The 21,650-nt window shown below is 42.2% G+C and overlaps 1 protein-coding gene across 4 annotated transcripts in view; it reads right to left on the reverse strand.

The window, feature by feature from the left end:
* The window catches only part of ARNT (aryl hydrocarbon receptor nuclear translocator), a 62,565-nt gene that overhangs the window by 25,518 nt on the left and 15,397 nt on the right, over positions 1–21,650 (reverse strand). For 2 of the 4 annotated variants that reach the window (XM_058660204.1, XM_058660203.1), the window contains exons 2-6: positions 20,435–20,546; positions 10,396–10,440; positions 7,684–7,728; positions 4,364–4,408; positions 1,381–1,594 (exon numbers count right to left, since the gene is read on the reverse strand). In XM_058660204.1, coding sequence (XP_058516187.1) covers positions 1,381–1,594; positions 4,364–4,408; positions 7,684–7,728; positions 10,396–10,440; positions 20,435–20,546 — 461 coding nt within the window. The remainder of the gene's footprint in view (positions 1–1,380; positions 1,595–4,363; positions 4,409–7,683; positions 7,729–10,395; positions 10,441–20,434; positions 20,547–21,650) is intronic. The other 2 variants (XM_058660206.1, XM_058660205.1) reach the window with 1 other exon arrangement.

A 21,650-nucleotide genomic window follows, 5' to 3' on the forward strand; every position in this document is an offset into this window, starting at 1 on the left:
CATCTAGCTCCCTGCTTGTGATCTGGGAAAGCAGTATAAGATGGTCCAAAGTCTTTGGACTCTGCACCCATGTAAGAAACCCAGAAGAAGCTCCTGGCTCCTGGCTTCTGATTGACTTTGCTCAGCCATTGCAGCCATTTGAGGAAGTGAACCAGTGGACAGAGGATCTTTTTCTTTGTCTTTCCTTCTCTCTATAATTTTGCCTTTCCAATAAAAATAAATTTTAAAAAAGCAAATTAAAATTTCAACATACATAGCTGTAAAATTTATATTATACATGCCTTAAAATATACTATCCTGTTTGCAGAACACTTATTCAATATACTTTTCAATGACTTGATTAAAACAGCATTGGGGACCTGCACTATGGTACAGCAGGTCACAATTCCTGTTTGCTCTACCTCTGAGCCAGCTGCCTGCTAATAAGGCTGGGAGAACACTTACATAGGAGACAGGGATGAATATCAAGGGTTCTGGTTGCACCCTGGCCCAGTCTTGACTGTTGCAGCTATTTGGGAAGTAAGTCAGGAGAAAGGCAATAGCCCCTCCCACCTGTCCCCCTACTCCATCTTTCAAATAAATAAATCTTAAAAAAACACACCCTAAAAACAAACAAAAAAAAAGGTATGAAAGGTAGATCGTGTTCTTCCTTACACTTTCTCTATTTCCAAACTTTTCCTACAATTTTTTTATTTTTAATCATTAAGAGGTAGCAGCACCCTGAGAAGCTTTTCCTAACCACTGACTCAAGTATATCCACTCCATTCACTAACCATCCCTTCAGTACAGATCTACTCTGACATACATTATTAATTTTAAAAGGTATTCATTCTCTGTATTTCACTACCAGTTTTCACTTTGGTGTGTATCCTGCCACTCACATATTTACACACAGAATGAGTTTGAAAAGCAAAAAGTGTTTCTGCCGTCTCTATTCCTCTCAAAGTGCATTAAATGTGATGGTGTACATCCTCAAACAACGATGGCCTCGGAAGCTCCTATCACTCAATCCAGCAACTGTTTTTAGAAACAAACAAAAAATCAATGTTTTTGCATTTTCTATAACAATAAAAGCAAGGAAGAGGACTTTTTCCATTGTTATAACAATTGCTCTGATTTCACTGTTGTTCTTCAACCTTAATATATTTATAAGTAAAGCTACAAAATAATTCCAATCTTGCTAAATGGTTTTCATAACACTTTGCTACTTCTCACTGTACTTAAGTCAATGAATGTTACAGGTCAAGGGAAAACTTACTTCTTCACAGACTTGAATTTTTCCTGAAAAGTAGAATTCTTTCCCCTGCCCCCCCACCCCCCAAAAAAATAACTACACAACTTTTACCCACATCCTAGAACTAAGTTTTAAAACCCAGAGACCTGATCGGTGAGGAAGGACGGCTTGTAGGAGCCATCCGTGGACGTGTTGCCAGTTCCCCGTAAGGACTTCATATGAGAAACTGCCATGCGTAAGATAGTTAGTTTGTCTGGTTTCCGAGCCAAGGCACTACAGGTTGGTACCATATCTGACAATTCTGTGATGTAAGCTGTCATCTTGTTCCGCCGTCGCCTTTCAATTTCACTATGATTTTCCCTGTATAAAAAAGAGAGAGAATCCCCACCCAGGTGGTCACATCTGGTCATTTGGTAGGACGAAGAATGACAAGGATACCAAGCAGGCTGCTGGGTAAGGCGGTATTTAGATTTCATGATGGTTAACGTCTCAGAAGCTAAAGTAAGGGTTTGCCAACCTCATGCAGAGCAAGCACAGAAAAGAAACTAACAGGGCAGACAAACAAGCAGGTAACACAATTCCTCTGATGCCCTAGAAACTTCACTTACTATGTACACTACTATTTCCTTGGAACAAAAGATGTTTTAAGAAACAATACTTTAACATGTTTTGTTTAATTTATTTAAATTCCTAAGGGACAACTAATCTCAACTTGATTGACTACATGTTTACTAATTCACTTGTTTAAGCTAGAAAATAAAACAACTGATTTTTGCCTAATCAAGTAAGTTGCTCAATAGCTGACGTAAGAGCTGATAGTGAAGATTTTTGTTGGTTCATAAAGTGTTGCTTTGTTCTGTCTCTCTTACAACACTAGAAGAAAAAATTGGAAAGTTTCTAAAATTCATTTGTCTCACTATGCCTAAAGTCCTATCATCTTTATCAGGACATAATGCATTAAAGGACCATAAAGCACTATGTACTACATGTCTCATATGGGTTCCCAGTCTGGAACAAAGTTAACTGGGGAACAGGAATGGAGTATAGCAATCAATGCTGTATAAGGCCTAGAAATAGACAATTTGGATACCACCAAGGTGAACAGTACCTCTTCAACAATATTTCCTCAAAACTGAAAAAAGATATAACTGGACAAAGAAATAATCAGTTGGGCCCAGCAGCGTGGCCTAGTGGCTAAAGTCCTCACCTTGAACGCCCTGGGATCCCGTATGGGCGCCGGTTTTAATCCCGGCAGCTCCACTTCCCATCCAGCTCCCTGCTTGTGGCCTGGGAAAGCAGTTGAGGATGGCCCAATGCATTGGGACCCTGCACCCGCGTGGGAGACCCGGAAGAGGTTCCTGGCTCCTGGCTTCGGATTGGCGCAGCACCAGCCGTAGCGGCTCACTTGGGGAGTGAATCATCGGATGGAAGATCTTCCTCTCTATCTCTCCTCCTATCTGTATATCTGGCTTTGTAATAAAAAATAAAATAAATCTTAAAAAAAGAAAGAAAGAAATAATCAGCTGGTTTTTCAAGGTGCATTTTGCAAACCCCAGGACCTCCTTGGTTGTTTTCCCTGGGCCCAAGGGAAGAACCAACAGCATGCTGTACTTCTGCTTCTGGAGAAGCTTTATCACTTTTACTTACTTCAACTACCAGTTAAGGGTCCTTGTTAAACAAAGTTCTTTGTCAAAAGGGGAGTGGAATGACTAACATGTATTTCTTTTTCATGAGAAAAGCCAACTGAGGTCAGCTGTTAAGTGACTGCTTTCTAGGGCTGCTCTCATTCCTGGTACAGTGACTCCTCACCACAGCATTCCAAACCAGTTTTGAACGAGCAAAGTATTAGCGCCCAGTGCAGTGGCCTAGCACACTAAGCCTCTACCTGCAGCACCAGCATTCCACGTCGGCATCCATCCCAGCTGCTCCACTTCCCATCCAGCTCCCTGCTAATGGCCTGAGAAAACAGCAGACTGCCAACATGCGTAGGCCTGCATCCATGTGGGAAATCTGCAAGAAGCTTCTGGCTCCTGGCTTCAGATTGGCTCAAATCCAACCATTGTGGCCATTTGGAGAGTGAACCAGCAGATGGAAGATCTCTCTTTCTCTCTCTCTCTCTTCCTCCCTCTCTCCCTCTCTCCCTCTCTCTCCTTCTCTTTGTAACTCTGCCTCTCAGATGAAAACACACAAATCTTAAAAAAAAAAAAAAAAAAAAAAAGTAGTAGATAGCATGAGTTGAAATGTCAGCAAAATGAGCTTGTGACCCAGTTTAAAGAAGTAAATGGTAAAGGGGGGGGGGGGGGACACATAAAATCAGGTTTGGCATACTTCCTAAAAAATATGCCAAATCAAAGGAGACCAGAAAACATAGAAACTTGAGCACATTTCTTGTATAGTATTTCTGTGTTATGGACAAAAGTCTCCAGAAAGAATTTTATGTCTCCTTTCCAAATTCAGAAAGAAATCACACATGGTACCAGATATAGTCGGTCTAAGACACATAATTCTACTCTAGTATAAAGCATCTGTATTTCTTTTATCAGGCAGATTTCTGACAATGAGATTCAGAAAACAGATCTTTTAAATAGCCATATCAAGGCAGGTAAGACATTTCTGGGAAACTAAAACAAAAAATTTAGCCTCTAAAGTTACAGACTTTTGTTGTGACATAGTAATGATCTGGCTGTGAGTCTACACAGGCAAAGATCAGTGAGTTTCCTATAAATGTGCATAGGCTGAGGCCCAAATACTCAGATTCAATTCCAAATACAGAAATATTTACTGGTCTTCCGATAATAAGGGCATTTCATGTTAAAAGACCAACTGGCATTGCTGCATTATTTCTGAAACCTTTGGGTTCTTTGGAACTCGATGCTGACATAGTGAAAATAAGAAAAAAAAAAAATAGCGGTTTCTTAAATCCCTAAGTAAAGTTCCCTCAACTCACCAACTTTCTGATGAGGGAAGCCAAAGTTCCTGTTACACCCAAACTTCTAAAAAATCTTGTCCTCTTTTGCCACAGATAAGGAAAGACACAAAGAGAAAGGGGGAAGAAAACGCAGAGTAAGAAAAAAGATAGAAAAAGCAGCATCTTCTGCTTCATCATGCTGAAAGACACTGTTCTCCTACCTGGCAAGTCTCTCTTTATCCGCAGAGCTCTGCTCATCATCCGACCTAAAAACAGAATTAATGAACTAAGCTAAATTAAAATAAAAGGGAGGGAGGGACGGATTAAAGAAAGGAAGAAGGGAGGAAGGGAGGAAGGAGGAAATTAGGCAAGGAAAGAAGGAGGAAAGCGAAACAGAAACAGAATAATATAGTTGCAAAGTAAAGGTGGAAAAACTGGAAATAAGGACAAGAATTGTGTCTAAAACTCTAGAAAACCATCAGTTAGGAAAAAGAAAAAAAATACAAAAATCAACATCAACACAAGGCCAATATACACTATAAATTAATACGAGCTCTCTAGAGAACAGAATATACAGGGTCTGAAAAGGAACCAATGGAATTAGGAATACCACTCTCATATAATACTCCCAATCTGGAGTGGAAATTATATCCACTTATGTGTGCTATTCTATATTGAAAACACTAAAAGTAAACGTAAGTGTCAAAAAAATTATCACAATGCATGCTCAGATCAGAACAACAAACAGGGTTCACTGGAGTAATCAGATACAACTAAGAACTGTTTTGCCATTTGTCCTCTATCACTGATTTGTTCCTGAAGCAACTCATAATTATCTTAAAATTATTTTTGCATTTCTCTGGAGTAAAGTCACAACATGACTAAATCTCCATTATCAACTCCCCCTGGTATAGTACTCAGTTATCACTAAATTTTTGTAGAAAACTAAGATATTTTAAGAGTAGGTGGCAAGTAAGGAAACAGCATAGCATTGGCAGCTCAATGTATCAGTATCCAATTACTGATTAATTAATTAGTATACAACATAATATATATTAATCAGTATGTATATATATAATCAGTATTATACATATATATACACATATCAAAAACCCACCAAAATAAAGCATGGCATTAACAAGCTAAAAGATTCCACCCTTAACAAAATTGACACTGACCTAATCAGCATATAGGAAAATATCAATAAAATGGTCAGTAAAATGGCAAAATACAGCGATATGTCACTGTCTGCGGTGCCAGTTCAAGTTCAGGCTGCTCCGCTTCCAATCAGGCTCCTTGTTAATAAACCTGGGAAAGCAACAGAAGATGACCAAGTACTTGGACGCCTGTCAGCCATAAAGGAGAATGGGATGCAGTTGCTGACTCTTGGCTTTTAGCCTGGCCTAACCCCAGTACTGCAGACACTTGGAGCAAGAACCAGCAAATGAAGATCTTTTTTTCTGTTTCTGCCTCTCTGTCACTCTGCCTTTCAAATAAAGAAATCTTTAAATACACACACAGTAACACGGTAATAATCAAAAGCATGTAAAGTTTTACGCATGTGTTCTTAAGAGATAGAACTGAATGCTTTAAGCAGCTTAGAATTTCATGTTTCTTGAAAAACTATGAAGCATTTTATTCAGTTGAGAGAATTCATAGATTTTTCAGCATTTGAAAACCCTGGATTGAATTTCCAAGGAGGACATGAAGTCAACTGCCTTAACAAATGATATCTCAAAGCCATGAGGCCTATTGCTTAAACATCTAAAACTTTCATTGCTATTGCTGTTATTACAACAGATCCATAGTCTCTTATCCACTTTAATATTTTTAAAGAATGAATGTATAGGGCCCGGCGGCGTGGCCTAGCGGCTAAAGTCCTCGCCTTGAAAGCCCCGGGATCCCATATGGGCGCCGGTTCTAATCCCAGCTGCTCCACTTCCCATCCAGCTCTCTGCTTGTGGCCTGGGAAAGCAGTTGAGGACGGCCCAAAGCTTTGGGACCCTGCATCTGCGTGGGAGACCCGGAAGAGGTTCCAGGTTCCTGGCTTTGGATCGGCGCACATCAGCCCGTTGCGGCTCACTTGGGGAGTGACTCATCGGATGGAAGATCTTCCTCTCTGTCTCTCCTCCTCTCTGTATATCTGGCTGTAATAAAATGAATAAATCTTTAAAAAAAAAAAAGAATGAATGTATAAATATTCACACTAAACAGGAAAAAACAGAAGATTAAATTAGTAAATCATGTTTTCTTGGGTTCTGGAATTTCAGTCAGGAGATTGGATTTATAGCACTCAAAGGGAGGGGAGAAAAAGGAGGGGAGAGGGGGAGGGAGGAGAGGAGAGGAGAGAAAATGAGACATTCTGAAATTCACTGATACTACTCTGGCGCAGGCATTTACAGTTTTATGGCTATCTGATCATTTCCTATTTGCCTCCATGACTATAGTTGTTCTCTTTTATTATTCCTACAAATTGCTATCAGAGAAATATCTCTACAATATAATTTATGCTGCATCCTCTAATTGAAAGCATTTTATTTTCTCAGTGTTTCAAATTACTCAGATTTCTTAGCCCTCTACAACAGATTCTCAAAGAATGGTCAACAGACTGGCAGCATTAAAAAGAAAAAAATAATAAGTAATATATTTTGAAATAATAGTCTATTCACTTTTCTGAGGTGGCCACAAGCTTAATTTTTTTAAAAAGAAGTAATTTATTGCTTAGTAATGTATTTTGACTTCTAAAAGAAAAACTAGTAGCAATTGAAACAATTTATTCCTTAATAAGAAGTAAAAAAAATTCCATCATTTGACAAGTCACATTTTTTTTAATAGAAAAGTGGGTAAGACTATTATTACCATATTGTTTCCATCATGTATCTGAAGTAAAGGGGGATACTGAGGGAGAAGCCCCACCCAGTTTCCCACCCATTCCAGGTCCCGGACGTGGGGTATGCTCCAAGATTCTTGCTCAAGTGGTTTTGATAGTTCACCAGTTACGAATTGCTGCCAATCTCACCACTCCAAGCGTGATGAGTTGACAAGTCACATTTAAGATTAACTTTTAAATCAAAACTCTAGCTTCCGCAAAAACTGTTTCTCTATTGTCATGCTTTAAAAGAGTAAAAACTATTATCTGTATAGATTTGGCATAACAATTTAATAATTAACTGGAACCAACAATTCCACAGTTTGTATTTCTATAAATAACTAACAAGTACACTCCTTTTGCTATCACATACACAGAAAAACACCATATAATGTACACACTAGTGGTCAATGTAATGGCATAGCACATTAAACTGCCACATGAAATTTTCTTTGTGTTGTTCTGCTTTTTACATAACTAAATCTTTATATATACGCACACCACTAGTTTGAAGCCATGTACCTAAACATAAATAACAATTATTTACACTATTTTAGCACTTTCCAAAATAGTTTAGAATGAACAGAGACATTTACTCTGCTACAGATAAAATTCAGTATGATTGATCTGCCTTATCCCCACATCATCAACCAAAATGTTCTACTCCATTACCTGGCAAACCGCTCCTTATCATTAGACATCTGATCGTCATCACACCTGAAGAAGAAAACCAGTATGAGGTCAAAATTTTGTACTTATTAGTCTATTTCATGTTGAAATGAAAACCAGAACGGAAAATAAAAAAACTCAACAGAAAGAAAATGATAAAGCCAATAGAAAAGAATCACAAATCAATAGGTAGGAACAGCATCCCATAGATGCCAGGGGAGGGTGTTGTGGCATTGTTGTTAAGCCATCACTTAGGATGATCTTTAAAAAATCTACAACTGGGCTCAGCATGGTAGCCTAGTGCTTAATGTGCTCACCTTGAATGTGCCAGGGTCCCATATGGGAATCAGTTTGAATCCCAGCTGCTCCACTTCCCTTCTAACCCCCTGCTTGCAGCCTGGAAAAGCAGTAGAGGATGGCCCAAAGCCTTGGGACCCTGAACCCACATGAGAGACCCAGAAGCATCTCCTGGCTCCTGGCTTTGGATCGGCTCAACTCCAGCCACTGTGGCCACTTGGGGAGTGAAACAGCGGATGGAACATCTTTCTTTCTGTCTCTCCTTCTTCCTGTAAATCTGACTTTCCAATTAAAAAAAAAAAAACTACAGCTATTATTGGCCTAGTTTCTTTTATTAAAAAAAAAGATTTATTTATTATTTATTTATTTCTTTATTTGAAGGAGCTACAGAGAGAGCAGGAGAGACAGGGAGACAGGAAGACAGGGAGACAAGGAGACAAGAAGCAGAGAGACTTCCCATCTGCTGGTTCACTCCAGAGATACATTTAGGACTGGTCCAGATTTAAAGCCGGGAGTCAGGAACTCTGTCCAGGTCTTCCACATGGGTGGCAGGGGCACAAGTACTTGGGACAACTTTCCCTACTTTCCCATGAACATTACCAGGAAGCTGGATTAGAAGTGGGGCAGCCAGGACATAAATCACATGGGATGCCAGCATCTCGGCAGCACTTAATCTGCTGCATAACACTGCCAGCCCCTCCACTTTAATCTTACAAAATTGCTGTTGCATGTGTCCCTCATCACTGACAAAAACGTTGTTTATGCAGCATGGGACTTTAGTAACTACCGGATTTCTCAGAAATGGTGACTCAGAGTTATAGCTAATTGACAGGCATAAATGAGACAAATTCGAGGATAGCTTTATATGTACATAGCAATGTAGTTCCACCAGTATCATTTTCATTATAATTAGGGATTCTTATTTGTACGAATTCCCAATATAAAAAAAGAACAGGTTATATTAAAAAGGCTGTTCTTTGCCACAAACTGAAATTCCTTTCCCCCTTCACATACACTAAGAATCATCAAGTCTCAAGAGACTTCCTCGAGAATTACTTTCATCTGCAACTATGGCTTTATGGTGGCCAAGTCATTGTTGCTTCAGAGCGTATCAGGGCAAAATCATCAACTGGTCAATAAAAGAAATATTAGCTTTAACTTTGTGACTATAAAAAGACAAACGTTACTGATTATACTAAGCATTTTAAAACTATACAGTGCCACATACTTTATTATACAGACATCCTTTGGTAAAAACATAAAAACTAATATTGGCACAATAACTAAGATACTACTTAGGATGCCTGCATCTTGTGTCAGCTCTGCTTCCTGTAATACACACCCTGGAGGCAATGGATGCCAGCTCAGGTAGTTGGGTCCTTGTGATGTGGGAGACACAGACTGAATTCCTGGCTCTTGGCCTTGGCCTGGCCAAGTCCCAACTGTTGCAGGCATTTGGGGTGGGAATCACTGGATAGAAGAGCTCAGTCTCTGTCTTTCTGCCTTTCAAATCACTCAATCACAACTTGGTTAATAAAATCAATCAATAAATAACAACAAATAAATGACATCTGGGCACCCACATCAACAAGCGACTTTTTAAAACAATACAGTTCTTTTATTTATCAAATACAAACTATTTGAGTAATATTTTTAACATCAGAAAGAGAAAGGCAGGGTGCAGTTCAGTTATCTTCCTTTCTTTGAGTCTTAACAGTTCTTATAACTTGCAAAAAGTTAAGCAATTGATATTCATCAAGAATATCCCCCTTTTTTGAAAGATCCCTTCTTGAATTTATTTTAAAAAAACCTGTATTTAATGTTCCACAAGATTCATAACTCAACGATACAAAATCCAATTCCTGATACCAGTAGGAGGAGTGAACAAGTAACAAACAGTATGATAAAGGAGTACATTAATAAATCATACCTCCCATAGTCCACTCCTGTAGCCTCCTCCCACACAGACTCAGGAGTTGAACATACGACCTGCTTTGGCCAATGAGATGTTAGCAAATATCATGCATGCAGAAGCTTGATAAGCACCACACACTGACAGGTGCCCTTACAATATAGCCAGGGCCAAGGGAAGAAACAGTCTGGCCTCTCTGGGGGTAAAAGACCACAGAGAGGGAAACACCAGCCATCCCAGCTGGGTCAAACCTCTAGTGGACTAGCTAGCTGAATGCAATCTTATGAGTGGGTGTGAGAAAGATCAACAGACTAACCACACAGCTAATTTACAAATCTCTGAGAAACAGCAAGCACCTGCACCAATGGGTAATTGACACAGCAGCCTTGTAAGCCACGTGACTCTCCTCACTGAAAGCAATTATTATAATAGAATGTTTTAAAAATGCTGGGCGTAAAACACAAAAATTTACAGTTTTAAGATGAAACAGCTCCTTAAAATCTTACCTCAAAAACTTACTGTTCCCTTCTCCATCATCATCAAAATCCAACCTAGGAAAGTCAATGAAAAACACTGTAAACATACTACTAATACAATTACAAAAAAAAGTTTTTTTAATTTGTCAACACAAGCCATCCGTGCACTCATTCAAATACAAGAGGGACAGGAGAAACCAAGCAGAAGTCAAAAGAGCTCTTTTACTGCTTTGCCTCAGTGCCAAACTGAGCAAAAGGAAAAAACAGAGTTCCTACCGATACCACAATACTATGCTGGGGAGCAGTGCCCATGTGCCAAAGCTTTTGCCTGAAAGTACAACCTCAATGAAAGCAGCACAAATCCACTCAAAATGAACTAAATATTACTATTAATAATTTCGGTCCATTTTTCCTTTCAATGGTCTACTCTAAGTCAAGTGGTACAACTTTCTGAAACATCCTCTATTCTTTTTTTTTTTGAAAGGCAGAGGCAGTAACAGAGCAAAACGAAAGATCTTCCATCTGCTGGTTCATTCTAACTGCCTGTAAAAGCTGGGGCTGTGCCAGGACAAGCCAAGAGCCAGGAACTTCATCCAATCCTCCCACCTGGGTTGCACGGACCCAAGCACTGCGACCACCATGTGCTGTCTTTCTAGTCACACTGCCAGTAATCTGGATCAGAAATGGATCAGAAGGGCTGGGGCCAAGGAACAACAGGTAAAACTGCTGCCTGTAGTGGCCAACATTCCATGTGAGCACCAGTTTGAGAGTCCGAGCTGCTCCACTTCAGATCCAGCTCCCTGATGAAGTCCTGGGAAAGCAGAGAAGCTGGCCAAAAGTGCTTGGGCCCCTGTCACCCATTTCTTTCATTCACTGAATACACATGCAATATATACTACCTTCGAGACACTGTGTTAGGTGATAAAAAAAAATAACTTTGCTTTTAAAAAACATTATTAGCTGAATACAAATTACAAAACAAATGAAGAGGGGCTGGTGCAATGGCATATTAGCCTAAGCCTCTGCCTGCTGTGCTAGCATCCCATATGGGTGCTAGTCCTGACTGCCCTCATTTCTGATCCAGCTCCTGTACCCATGTGGGAGACCTGGTTGAAGCTCCTGACTTCTGGCTTTGGACCAGCCCAGCTATGGCCATTGTGGCCATTTGTGGAGTGAACCATGGATAGAAAATCTCTCTCTGTAAATCTGCCTTTCAAAAATAAAACATAATTAATTTTTAGGGGCCCAGCGTGATAGCTTAGGGGTTAAAGTCCTCACCTTGCACACGCTAGGATCCCATTTGGGCACTGGTTCTAATCCCGGTAGCTCCACTTCCCATCCAGCTCCCTGCTTGTGGCCTGGGAAAGCAGTCAAGGACAGCCCAAAGCCTTGGGACCCGCAACTGAATGGGAGACCTGGAGGAGGTTCCTGGCTCCTGGCTTCAGATCGGCACAGCATCGACTGTTGCGGCCACTTGGGGAGTGACTTATCGGACAGAAGATCTTCCTCTCTGTCTCTCCTCCTCTCTGTATATCTGATTTTCCAATAGAAATTAAATAAATCTTTTAAAAAAACATCATTAATTTTTAAAATGAGAAATGGAAACTGCCATGTGAATGGCACAATAAACATGCTATAGCCATTTAGTGAAAGGAAAGGTGACTTTCAGGGAATTAGGAAAAGTATTAAGTAATAAAGTAGGCCAATCTCCTATTAATCTCTGTACTTTATTAAGCCACAATGTTGTTCATGGTACACCTTAACCCAGTAATAACTCCTGGCATCTCTGTAAGTGGGAAAGGAGAAAGAACCTAGAAGAAAGAACCTCTAGTTGAGTTGTGAGTGAAGCACATGGCCTAAGCCCTTTATTCCGGCTCCTCCTTTCTGAAACCTCCTATCACCTGTCAAAATCTTAGGTTCTTACTCCATTCCTAAGAATTGCCCTGAAGAAATAATGTGAAATACAAGAACAATACAAAGTGTATTGCCTTATTAGACATAAAAGCAAAACCTGCAAAATAAAATATTCAAAAACTAATAACCACACAGGGCCAGCACTGTGGCCAGTACATCAAGTTACAACCTGGGATGTTGGCATCTTATATGGACACCCAATTTCAGTGGTTCAAGCCTCCACTGTGACACTCCCCATCTGGCACCCTGTTAATGTACCTGGGAAGGCACTGGAAAAGCCCAAGTACGAAGGTCCTCAATATGATAGGGAAGACCTGGATTAGCACCAGGTTCCAAACTTCAGCTGCGCCAGTCGTGGTTGTGGTAGTCACATGGGGAGTAAATGAGTGGATGGAATATATATAACTTTGCCTTTAAAATAAATTTTTTTAAAAGATTTTATTATTATTGGAAAGCCGGATATACAGAGAGGAGGAGAGACAGAGAGGAAGATCTTCCATCCAATGTTTCACTCCCCAAGTGAGCCACAACGGGCCGATGCGCGCTGATCCAAAGCCGGGAACCAGGAACCTCTTCCGGGTCTCCCACGCGGATGCAGGGTCCCAAAGCTTTGGGCCGTCCTCGACTGCTTTCCCAGGCCACAAGCAGAGAGCTGAATGGGAAGTGGAGCTGCCGGGATTAGAACCAGCAACCATATGGGATCCCGGGGCTTTCAAGGCGAGGACTTTAGCCGCTAGGCCACGCTGCCAGGCCCTTAAAATAAATTTTAAAATAAATCTTAAAAAAATGATTAGGGGTCAGTGTTGTGGCATAGCTGTTTTTTCTACAAGTTTTAGCAGCCCATGGGGGTGCTGGTTTGAGTTTCCACTTCTTCACTTCCAATCCAGCTCCCTGTTAATGCACCTGGGAAAGCAGCAGAGGACAGCTCAAGTGCTTGGGCAATTGTACCCCTGTGGAAAACCCAGAAGAAGCCCCTGGCTCCAGTCTTGCCCAGTTGTAGCCATTGAACCATTATGGGAGTGGGCCACAAGACGGAAGACTTCAGTCTCTCCATTTCTCTCTCTGTAACTCTTTCAAGTAAATAAAAATAAATCTTAAAAAAATAACAATAAATCTTAAAAAAAAAAAAAATTAAGGGGCCCAGCATGATGGCTCAATGGCTAAATCGTCATCTTGCAAGCACCAGGATCCCTCCAAGGGCACTGGTTCATGTCTTGGCTGTTCCACTTCCCACCCAGCTCTCTGTTTATGCCCTGGGAAAGCAGTGGAAGATGGTCCAAGTTGTTGGGACCCTACACTCATGTGGAGACCTGAAAGAAGCTTCTGGCTTTGGATCAGCTCAGTTCCTGCTATTGCAGCCATTTGGGGAATGAGCCAGAGGATGGAAGACTTTTCTGTCTTGCCTTCTCTCTGTAAATATGAACTGCCTTCCCAACAAAAACAAATACATCTTTAATAAATAAATAAATAAAATTTTAAGTAAGGGCCATTCTTGTGGCATATTAGGTTAAGCCATTGCCTGTGATGCTGGCATCCTATATGGACACCACTTTGTGTTTCATTTGCTCCATTTTTTAAAAATTATTTTATTTTTGATGAGTTTACAGTTGATTAGGGTGGAAAGGATCCAAGGATAAGGGGAAAATGGGTGAGACCACTGTTTCCACATTTTCCTTTCCTTCTTCCTGTATCTGGGGGAAAGGGAGAAACAAGGGGAGAAGCCACACTCAGCCTCCCAACTGCTTCAGCACCCAGGGATGGGGAACAACCACTCGATGTCATCCCGAAGTCCCTGATGTGCAGCATGTCCCCAGGATTCTATTCAGGTGGTTTCAGTAGTTCTGAAATGCTGTCGATCTGGGCAAGGATGAGGACATCCTTCCAAGGTCCATTGGTTGACACAGTCCATCTGTGAGTCTCCATTTGCTCAGATGTTTGCTGTCCTGCTTCACTGGGGTAGTTGATCAATTTCTTCTGCCCTCTTTCCTCTGCTATGGTACCAGGTGTCTTTTGCTGCAATGCTCTGACATATCCTCCATAGGCTTCTGGGTATGCTGTCCACTGCTCCGTCAAAGCCACAGATGCACTCCATTGTTAGACCACAGGTCCTGCCATTCTCCCTGTGGTTGGAGTGATGAGTCCAGTTTAGTTGAGGAGATCCTCAATGCAATCTCGTCCAAGGTGATCTCAGACCTCTCTTGTGTGTGCACCTACCTATATGGGGTCCAATTTGTTTTGTCACCCACATCAGCCTATGTGAACATTGGTAATTACAATTGCTAGGTCAGATTTATCTCTAGCCCCATTTCTTATACAAACCAGTGGGTGCTGTGGCCCAGTCCAACTCTGCCCACCACACACTCGGCTCTCATGTACACCATCAGGAGCTGCAGCTCTAACACATCCCCAGTAACAACATGGAGCTGGCCACCAGCCCTGATTTCTCTGCCTGCCAGCATATGCAGCGGACTGGTCTGGTCAGCCCCACCTCCCATTCAGCTCTCATCCTAGCCAACTCTACCCTCCAGCCCACATTCATGCCAGCAGGTGCCACTGTCTATCTAGCCAGGCCCGCCTCCAGTCCTGGTTCTCATGCTCACCAGTGGGAGCTGCAGCCCATCAGAGAAGTGTCCACAGTATCCCTACTGGGCCCACTCCCATACCTGGATCTTGCACTCTCCAGGTAGTTCTGCAGTCTAGCTCAACAGGACCTGCCCTCTGTCCAAGCACTTGCCACAGCTGATTCTGCAGCAAAGCCCAATCAGCCTGCCCTCATTCTGGCTCATGTCTGTACCAGTAGATATAGTCAGTTAGCCCAACCTAGCTCTCCCACATTTCATGTAGAAGCCAACAGGTGTTGTAGCCCTGCCCAGCCTGATCTGTCCCCAGTCTCAGCTCTCACGCTCACCAGCAGGAGCAGTGGCCTAGCCAGCTGCTCCACTTCTAATCCAGCTCCCTTAGGAAGAAGCAGAGGATAGCCTTGGACTACTGCCATTCACATGAAGACCTGGAAGAAACCCTTGGCTTTATCCTGTCCCAGCCCTGGATTCTGTAGCCATTTGATCTCCCTCCCTCCCTCCTCCTTCCCTCCCTCTCTGTGTAACTCTGCTTTTCAAATAAATAAAAACATCTTTTTAAAAAATAATTACATCATTTAAACAACCACTATAAAGTATGCCTATACATCTGGTACCATAGCAGAGGATGGAGAGCAGAACAAATTGGTAAACTACCCCAGTCAAATGTTGACAGCAAATATCTGGGTGAATGCCAACTCTAAGGTGGACTATGTCAGCCAATGGACCTTGGAAGAGTTTCATCATCGTTGCAGCGACGAGATCAACAGCAATTTTAGAACTGTCAAAACCACCTGAGCAGAACCTTCAGAGTATGCTCCACATCGAGGACCCTGAGATGACATCAGGTGACCATTCCCCATCCCTAAGTATTGATGTGGTTGGGATGCTGGGTGCAACTTCTCTTCTTCTCGTCCCCCTTCCCCCAGATACAGGAAGAAGAAAAAGAAAATTTGGAAATAATGGTCTCACCCACTTTCCCCTAACCTTCAACCCTTCCCACCCTAATCAACTATGTAAACATTACCAAAAAATAAAGTTTAAACAAAAATATTTCAGTATCTCCAGCCTTAGGCAACTGTCTAGGCTGCCTTGTAACTAGGCAAGTGTTACACTGAAGGAAAAAAGCAGCCAATACCTAGTGGGCATTATGGGCCTTGTTAATGCCAAATTTGTGTTAACTATACCGGCATGCCAGCATAGCTGCCTATTCTATTTTTTTTTTTTTTTAAGATATGTGGGGAAGGTGGGGAATGCTGGGCTGCGACATGCCACCCTGGCCCCCAGGTTGGGGAGCTACAGATTGCTCAGGGGAGATCTGGAGACATATTAGAGGGAGAGCATATTTGACAGGAGTGGAATGACTTCTGGGGTCTTCCACAGACCAACCCACTGCATTCACAAGCAGGCGAAGGAGCTGAGATAACAGTGGTTTAGAGTGGGGAAACTGGAAGGTATGTCTGGGTCAGGCCAAGGCACCTGCCCACACAGGAGACTGGGCTGTGCTAAATAGCATTATTCACTGCCCCCAGGCACACACAAAAGCTGGGGCTAGGGGGCATGTCTGGCTGGGCTAGGCCACAGTATCTGCCCTCAAGTGTTGTGGTAAGGGGTGGTCCACATGAGGCTAAGCCACAGCACCCACTAGAACACAAGAGAACCAGGTCTAGGGGGCAGATTCTGTAGGGGACTTGTGGGCTTGCACCCGAGGACCACAGCACCTGCCAGTTTGCACAAGAGCTGTGTGTAGTGACTGACTGAGCCAGACTGAACTGCAGATCTCACCTGACACTCACAGAAGCTGGGGGTGGGAGGGAGCCAGACTGGGCCTGGCTACAGCACCCACCAGGCACATGCAAGGTCAAGACTTTGGACAGATCATGCCAAGCAGGGCTGCAGCACCCACTAGCATGCATGAGATCCAGGCCTGGGCAGGCCTGGTAGGATAGCTTGGGGAATTCCCTGCTAAGCTGCACCTTCTGCTGGGGAGCACAGTGGCCAGAGCTTGGACAGGTTAGGCAAGGAAAGGCTGTACCATTTGTGTGGGCTGGGTCTGGGGCAGGCTGGGCTGGGCCAGGCCACAGTACCACAGTACCCACTGGCATGCACAAAAGCCAGGACTAGGTACAGGCTGCACCCAGCTGGGCTAGGCTGCAACACCCACCAGGGTGAGCCATGCCAGACTAGGTCAAAACAAGCACAAAATTCAGTTTGGAAGAAGAACTTTGGGAATTCCTCTGCTAGGCTGAAGCTCCCACTGGTGAGTACAAGAACCTGGGCTATGGGCGGACCAGGCTGGGCAAGACTGCAGCTGCCACTGCCACCTGTGAAAGCCAGAATGGACGTGGAACAGGCCAGGTTAGGCCACAACATCAACTGGTTCACATGAGATGGGTCTGGGTCTGGGCCAAGCCGGGCTAGGATGCAACACCCATCAGCAAGTGCGGGCCAACTGGCCTAAGCTGCAGCCCATGCTGGCATGTAGAAAAACCAGGGCTGAGGGCAGGCCTGGTGGGGTTTATTGGGAGGTCACCCCAACTAGGCTACGGCACCAGCTGTTGTACGTGAAGACTAGGCCTGTGGCAGTCTGGGCTAGGCTAGGCCATTAGTTCACATGAGACGAGGCTAGGGGCAGAACTGACCAGGCAACTACATCAACCAGTACGTGTGTTGGCTGGTACAGGTGACAGAATGAACTGACACTGCACCGACTCAAACACTGCCTGAGGTCACCCCAGGCAAGGTTTCTTGGGGGACTCCCCAACTAAATGGATGGACTCCAACCCTGGACACAGAGAAAATCACAATACACGTGGTTCGATCTTGGATTGTATGTGTCAGGACTGAGCCTCCTCAGTTGCTTATGCCCGTAAAGTGACAGCATGCCCAGATGCACATGGGGGACATGACAGCCAGGACATCTAGGCCAGCAGAGAACGTTGAGTGCCTAGCCAGAGGATGGGAAGCAGACAGCTTAGACCACACAACTGGAAAAGCTTTGCAACGTGTTCCTAGGCCTATGGATGAACCATGGTGGAATTGGTCAGCCAACAGATCTTGGAAAGATTTTCTCAGGGCTGGTGCAACAAAGCTGACAATGTTTCAGAACTATCAAAACTACTCAGTAACACCTACAGAACACTCTTCCCCATGTCAGGGTCTCTAAGGCATCATCAAAGGACTTTCCCCTATCCTCAGGTGCTGATGTAGTTTGACAGCAAGGAGTGGTCCCCACTCCTTCCCCTCTTTGAACATAAGAGGAAAAAAATTGAAACCTTCCTCCATACCTTGACCACCCCTCCAATCGGAGACCCACCTGGGCATGCATCCCTCCTAAACTATGTAAACAATATTAAAAATAAAAGAAAAAAGTTTAAATGACATCTTTGTAGAATGCAACAATATAAAAAAGGCTATGCATTTAAAAGGGTTTTATATATGTATATTTATATATATGTACATTTACATATATGGTGAGATAAAAAGGCCAACCATACAAAGAAGAAAGATGAGAAAATGCATTAAAAATTAATGGTAGAGAGCCCGGCGGCATGGCCAAGCAGCTAAAGTCCTCGCCTTGAATGCATCGGGATCCCATATGGGCACCGGTTCTAATCCCGGCAGCTCCATTTCCCATCCAGCTCCCTGCTTGTGGCCTGGGAAAGCAGTCGAGGACAGCCCAATGCTTTGGGACCCTGCACCCGTGTGGGAGACCTGGAGGAAGTTCCTGGTTCCTGGCTTTGGATCGGCACAGCACCGGCCGTTGCGGCTCACTTGGGGAGTGACTCCTCGGACAGAAGATCTTCCTGTTTCTCCTCCTCTCTGTATATCTGGCTTTGTAATAAAAATAGATAAATCTTTAAAAAAAAATTAATGGTAGAGACAGGCATTTAGCCTAGCAGTTAAGATGTCCATTGAGAGGTTAGCATTGTGACACGGTGGATAAAATAGCCATTTGAAATGCTGTCATCCCGTACAGGTGCTGGTTAGAGTCTTGACTGCTCCATTTCCAATCCATCTCCCTGCTAATGGCCTGATAAAAGAAGTGGAAAGTGGTCCAAGTGTTCGGGCTCTTGCCACTCAGACGGGAGACCTGGATGAAGCTCCTGGCTTCTAGCTTCAGTCTGGACCACTGCTGGCTGTGAACAACTATCTGGGAAGAGAACTAGTAGATGGAAGATGGCTCTGTCTCTCCCTCTCTCTCTGTAGCTGACTTTCAAAATAAATGCTAAAAAAAAAAAAAAAAAAAGAGTAAACTCTGAGGCCAAATTCCTAAACCTCATATCCCAGACCTGACACTAACTTTAGGTTAGAAAGTTGGGTTACTTATTCACCCTGTGACTCAGTATCTGATTTTAAATGAGTAGTTCCTGAACACATAACATGGCTTAATATTTACTTATGTTACTACTTAATCCAGGGATCACTCCTACATTACTACTGGTAGGATAAAACACAAAAAAATAGTTACAGTCTTGGCTACAAAATTATTAAAAGCAAAACGGAAACTTAATACCAAAATACGGATAAGATACTACCCTCTAAAGCAACCTCTTTTTTGAAGGTTTTTCCCACTTTCTACCAATCACTTGATATACCCATGAACTGAAAAATACTGTACTTGTTCCCTTCTTACAAAACTTGGTATATTCGATCTTGTATTATACTCAAGTATGTGATGATTATCTTTAACAAACATGCAAAACTTGGAGTCAGGACTACATCTCTACCTTTGCATCCCACTAACAATCAGATAACATTACATATGAATCATGCATTTAATAAACAGCATTGAGGGATGAGCATTTGGCACAGCAGGTAAGACACTGCCTAGGATAACCTCTCCCCCTACTAGAATGCCTAGGTTTATGTCCTGATTCCTTTCCCAAATCCAGCTTAATGATAATGTACACCCTAAAATCCAGATCCCTGACCCTCAGGTAGGAGACCTGGATTTAGTTCTGGGCTCCCAGTTTCAGCCTGGCCCAGCCCCAACTGTTAGAAACCAACAGATAGAGAACTCTGTATCTGTTTCTCTGTCTTTCAAATAAATAAAATTAAATTTAAAATGTACAGGTTGGTGCTGTGGTGTAGTCAGGCTAAGCCTCAGCCTATAATGTTGGCATCTCATATATCTGGGGTCTGGGCCCCAGCTGTAACATTTCTATCACGCTCCCTGCTTATAGCCTGGGAAAGCAGCCAAGAATGGCTCAAGACTTTGGTCCCCTGCACCCACATGGCAGACCTGGCTCCCACATGAACCTGGCTTCCGGCTCCTGGCTTCGGCTCAGTTCTGGTCATTGCAGCTGTTTGGAGAGTGAACCAAGGAATGAAGACCTCTCTCATTGTCATTGTCTATCTCTGCCTCTATCATTCTGCCTCCCAAATAAATAATTGGATCTTCTTTTAAAGAAACAAATGATTTTTTTTTTTAAAAAAAAGTAAAACCCATAGAGTTATATGATAGCAGAATAAGTAACCAGATAAAGTGAGTGGATCAGAAATAGCCAAGAGGTTCTGCAGTTAATGAAATCATATTATTTACAGAAGAGACACTCACAATACTTCATGCAACTTACCCTGGTCGCCGCTTAATAGCCCTCTGGACAATGGCTGCTCCACCTTGAATCCCGGGCCCAGGGTTTCCAGAGGCAATGGCTGCACCTAGTGATGGTACATCTGATGTCATTTCTGTCAGGAAAAAAAAAAAAGGAAATACACAAAAAAAGATGGCCCTTTAAAAAAGGTATCAAGCTGGCTCAAAAGAAAAGCTCAAACTATACATAAAATCTTGGTAGGTACTTGGAAGCCCGAAAGAGCATTTCCAAATTGTTCTTTCTGAAACTCATAAAAAAAAATTTTCCCACACTTCAGCTTCTATTTAACACTTTAGAAGGCAAAACAGTACATTCTACAATCTTCACTTCCAAAAGCTTGTAACAGTGATGCAATACTAACTTGAAGTACATGCAAATTAGTTTATAGATTTCCTCCATACAGTATTTATAATTTTTAATTTTTTTAATTTATTTTAATTGGGAAATACAGAAAACTCAGGGATAAAAAAGTCACCTAGATGCCACTACGTCATCTCATGTAGAAGAAAACTGAAGTCCTTTATTTTTTCTCTATCTTCCTGACACCTTCCAATTCAGTCACACTCTATAACTATCTCTCAGAGCTGAGTCCACTTTACCTCTTATTTACCTCAGTTTATATACACCTGTTACTGTAATCAAAAATAGACACACTTTGGGTTAGGAAAAAAAAAGTCTTCTTCTAATTATGTTGTGTGAAAATACAACACAGCAAAATTTGTGAGACACAACTAACGCTGTACTCGAAAATTTTTAGTAGCAAAATATTTTTATTAGCAAACAAAAAGTTAAACCCATCTAAACATTCACCCCAAAGAGTATAGAAAAAGAACAAGACAAAGCCAAAGCAAACAGAAGGAAGGAAACAAAAAGAGACAGAAATAAATGAATTTGAAAACAGAATACCAATAAAGAAAATCAAATGATGCAGGGCTGATTCTTTAAGCAGTCTGATAAGTGACAAAAAAAATAAAAAACAAACTACCAATATTTGAAATTGAAACATCACTACTAATGTCCCTGAATACATCCAAAGGGTTAGTGAATATTAACTTACACAAATAAATTTAACAATTCAGGCAAACTACTTTCCTTAAAAGTTTCGCTAAGTATTTTCATTAAAAACAAAAGTACAATCTGTAACACTGATCCAATATGAAATGCATAATTTGAATGGTCCTTAAACTTAAGAAAATTC

Source organism: Ochotona princeps, chromosome 2 (assembly GCF_030435755.1).
Source record: "Ochotona princeps isolate mOchPri1 chromosome 2, mOchPri1.hap1, whole genome shotgun sequence".
In the NCBI taxonomy this organism is placed as follows: Eukaryota; Metazoa; Chordata; class Mammalia; order Lagomorpha; family Ochotonidae; genus Ochotona; species Ochotona princeps.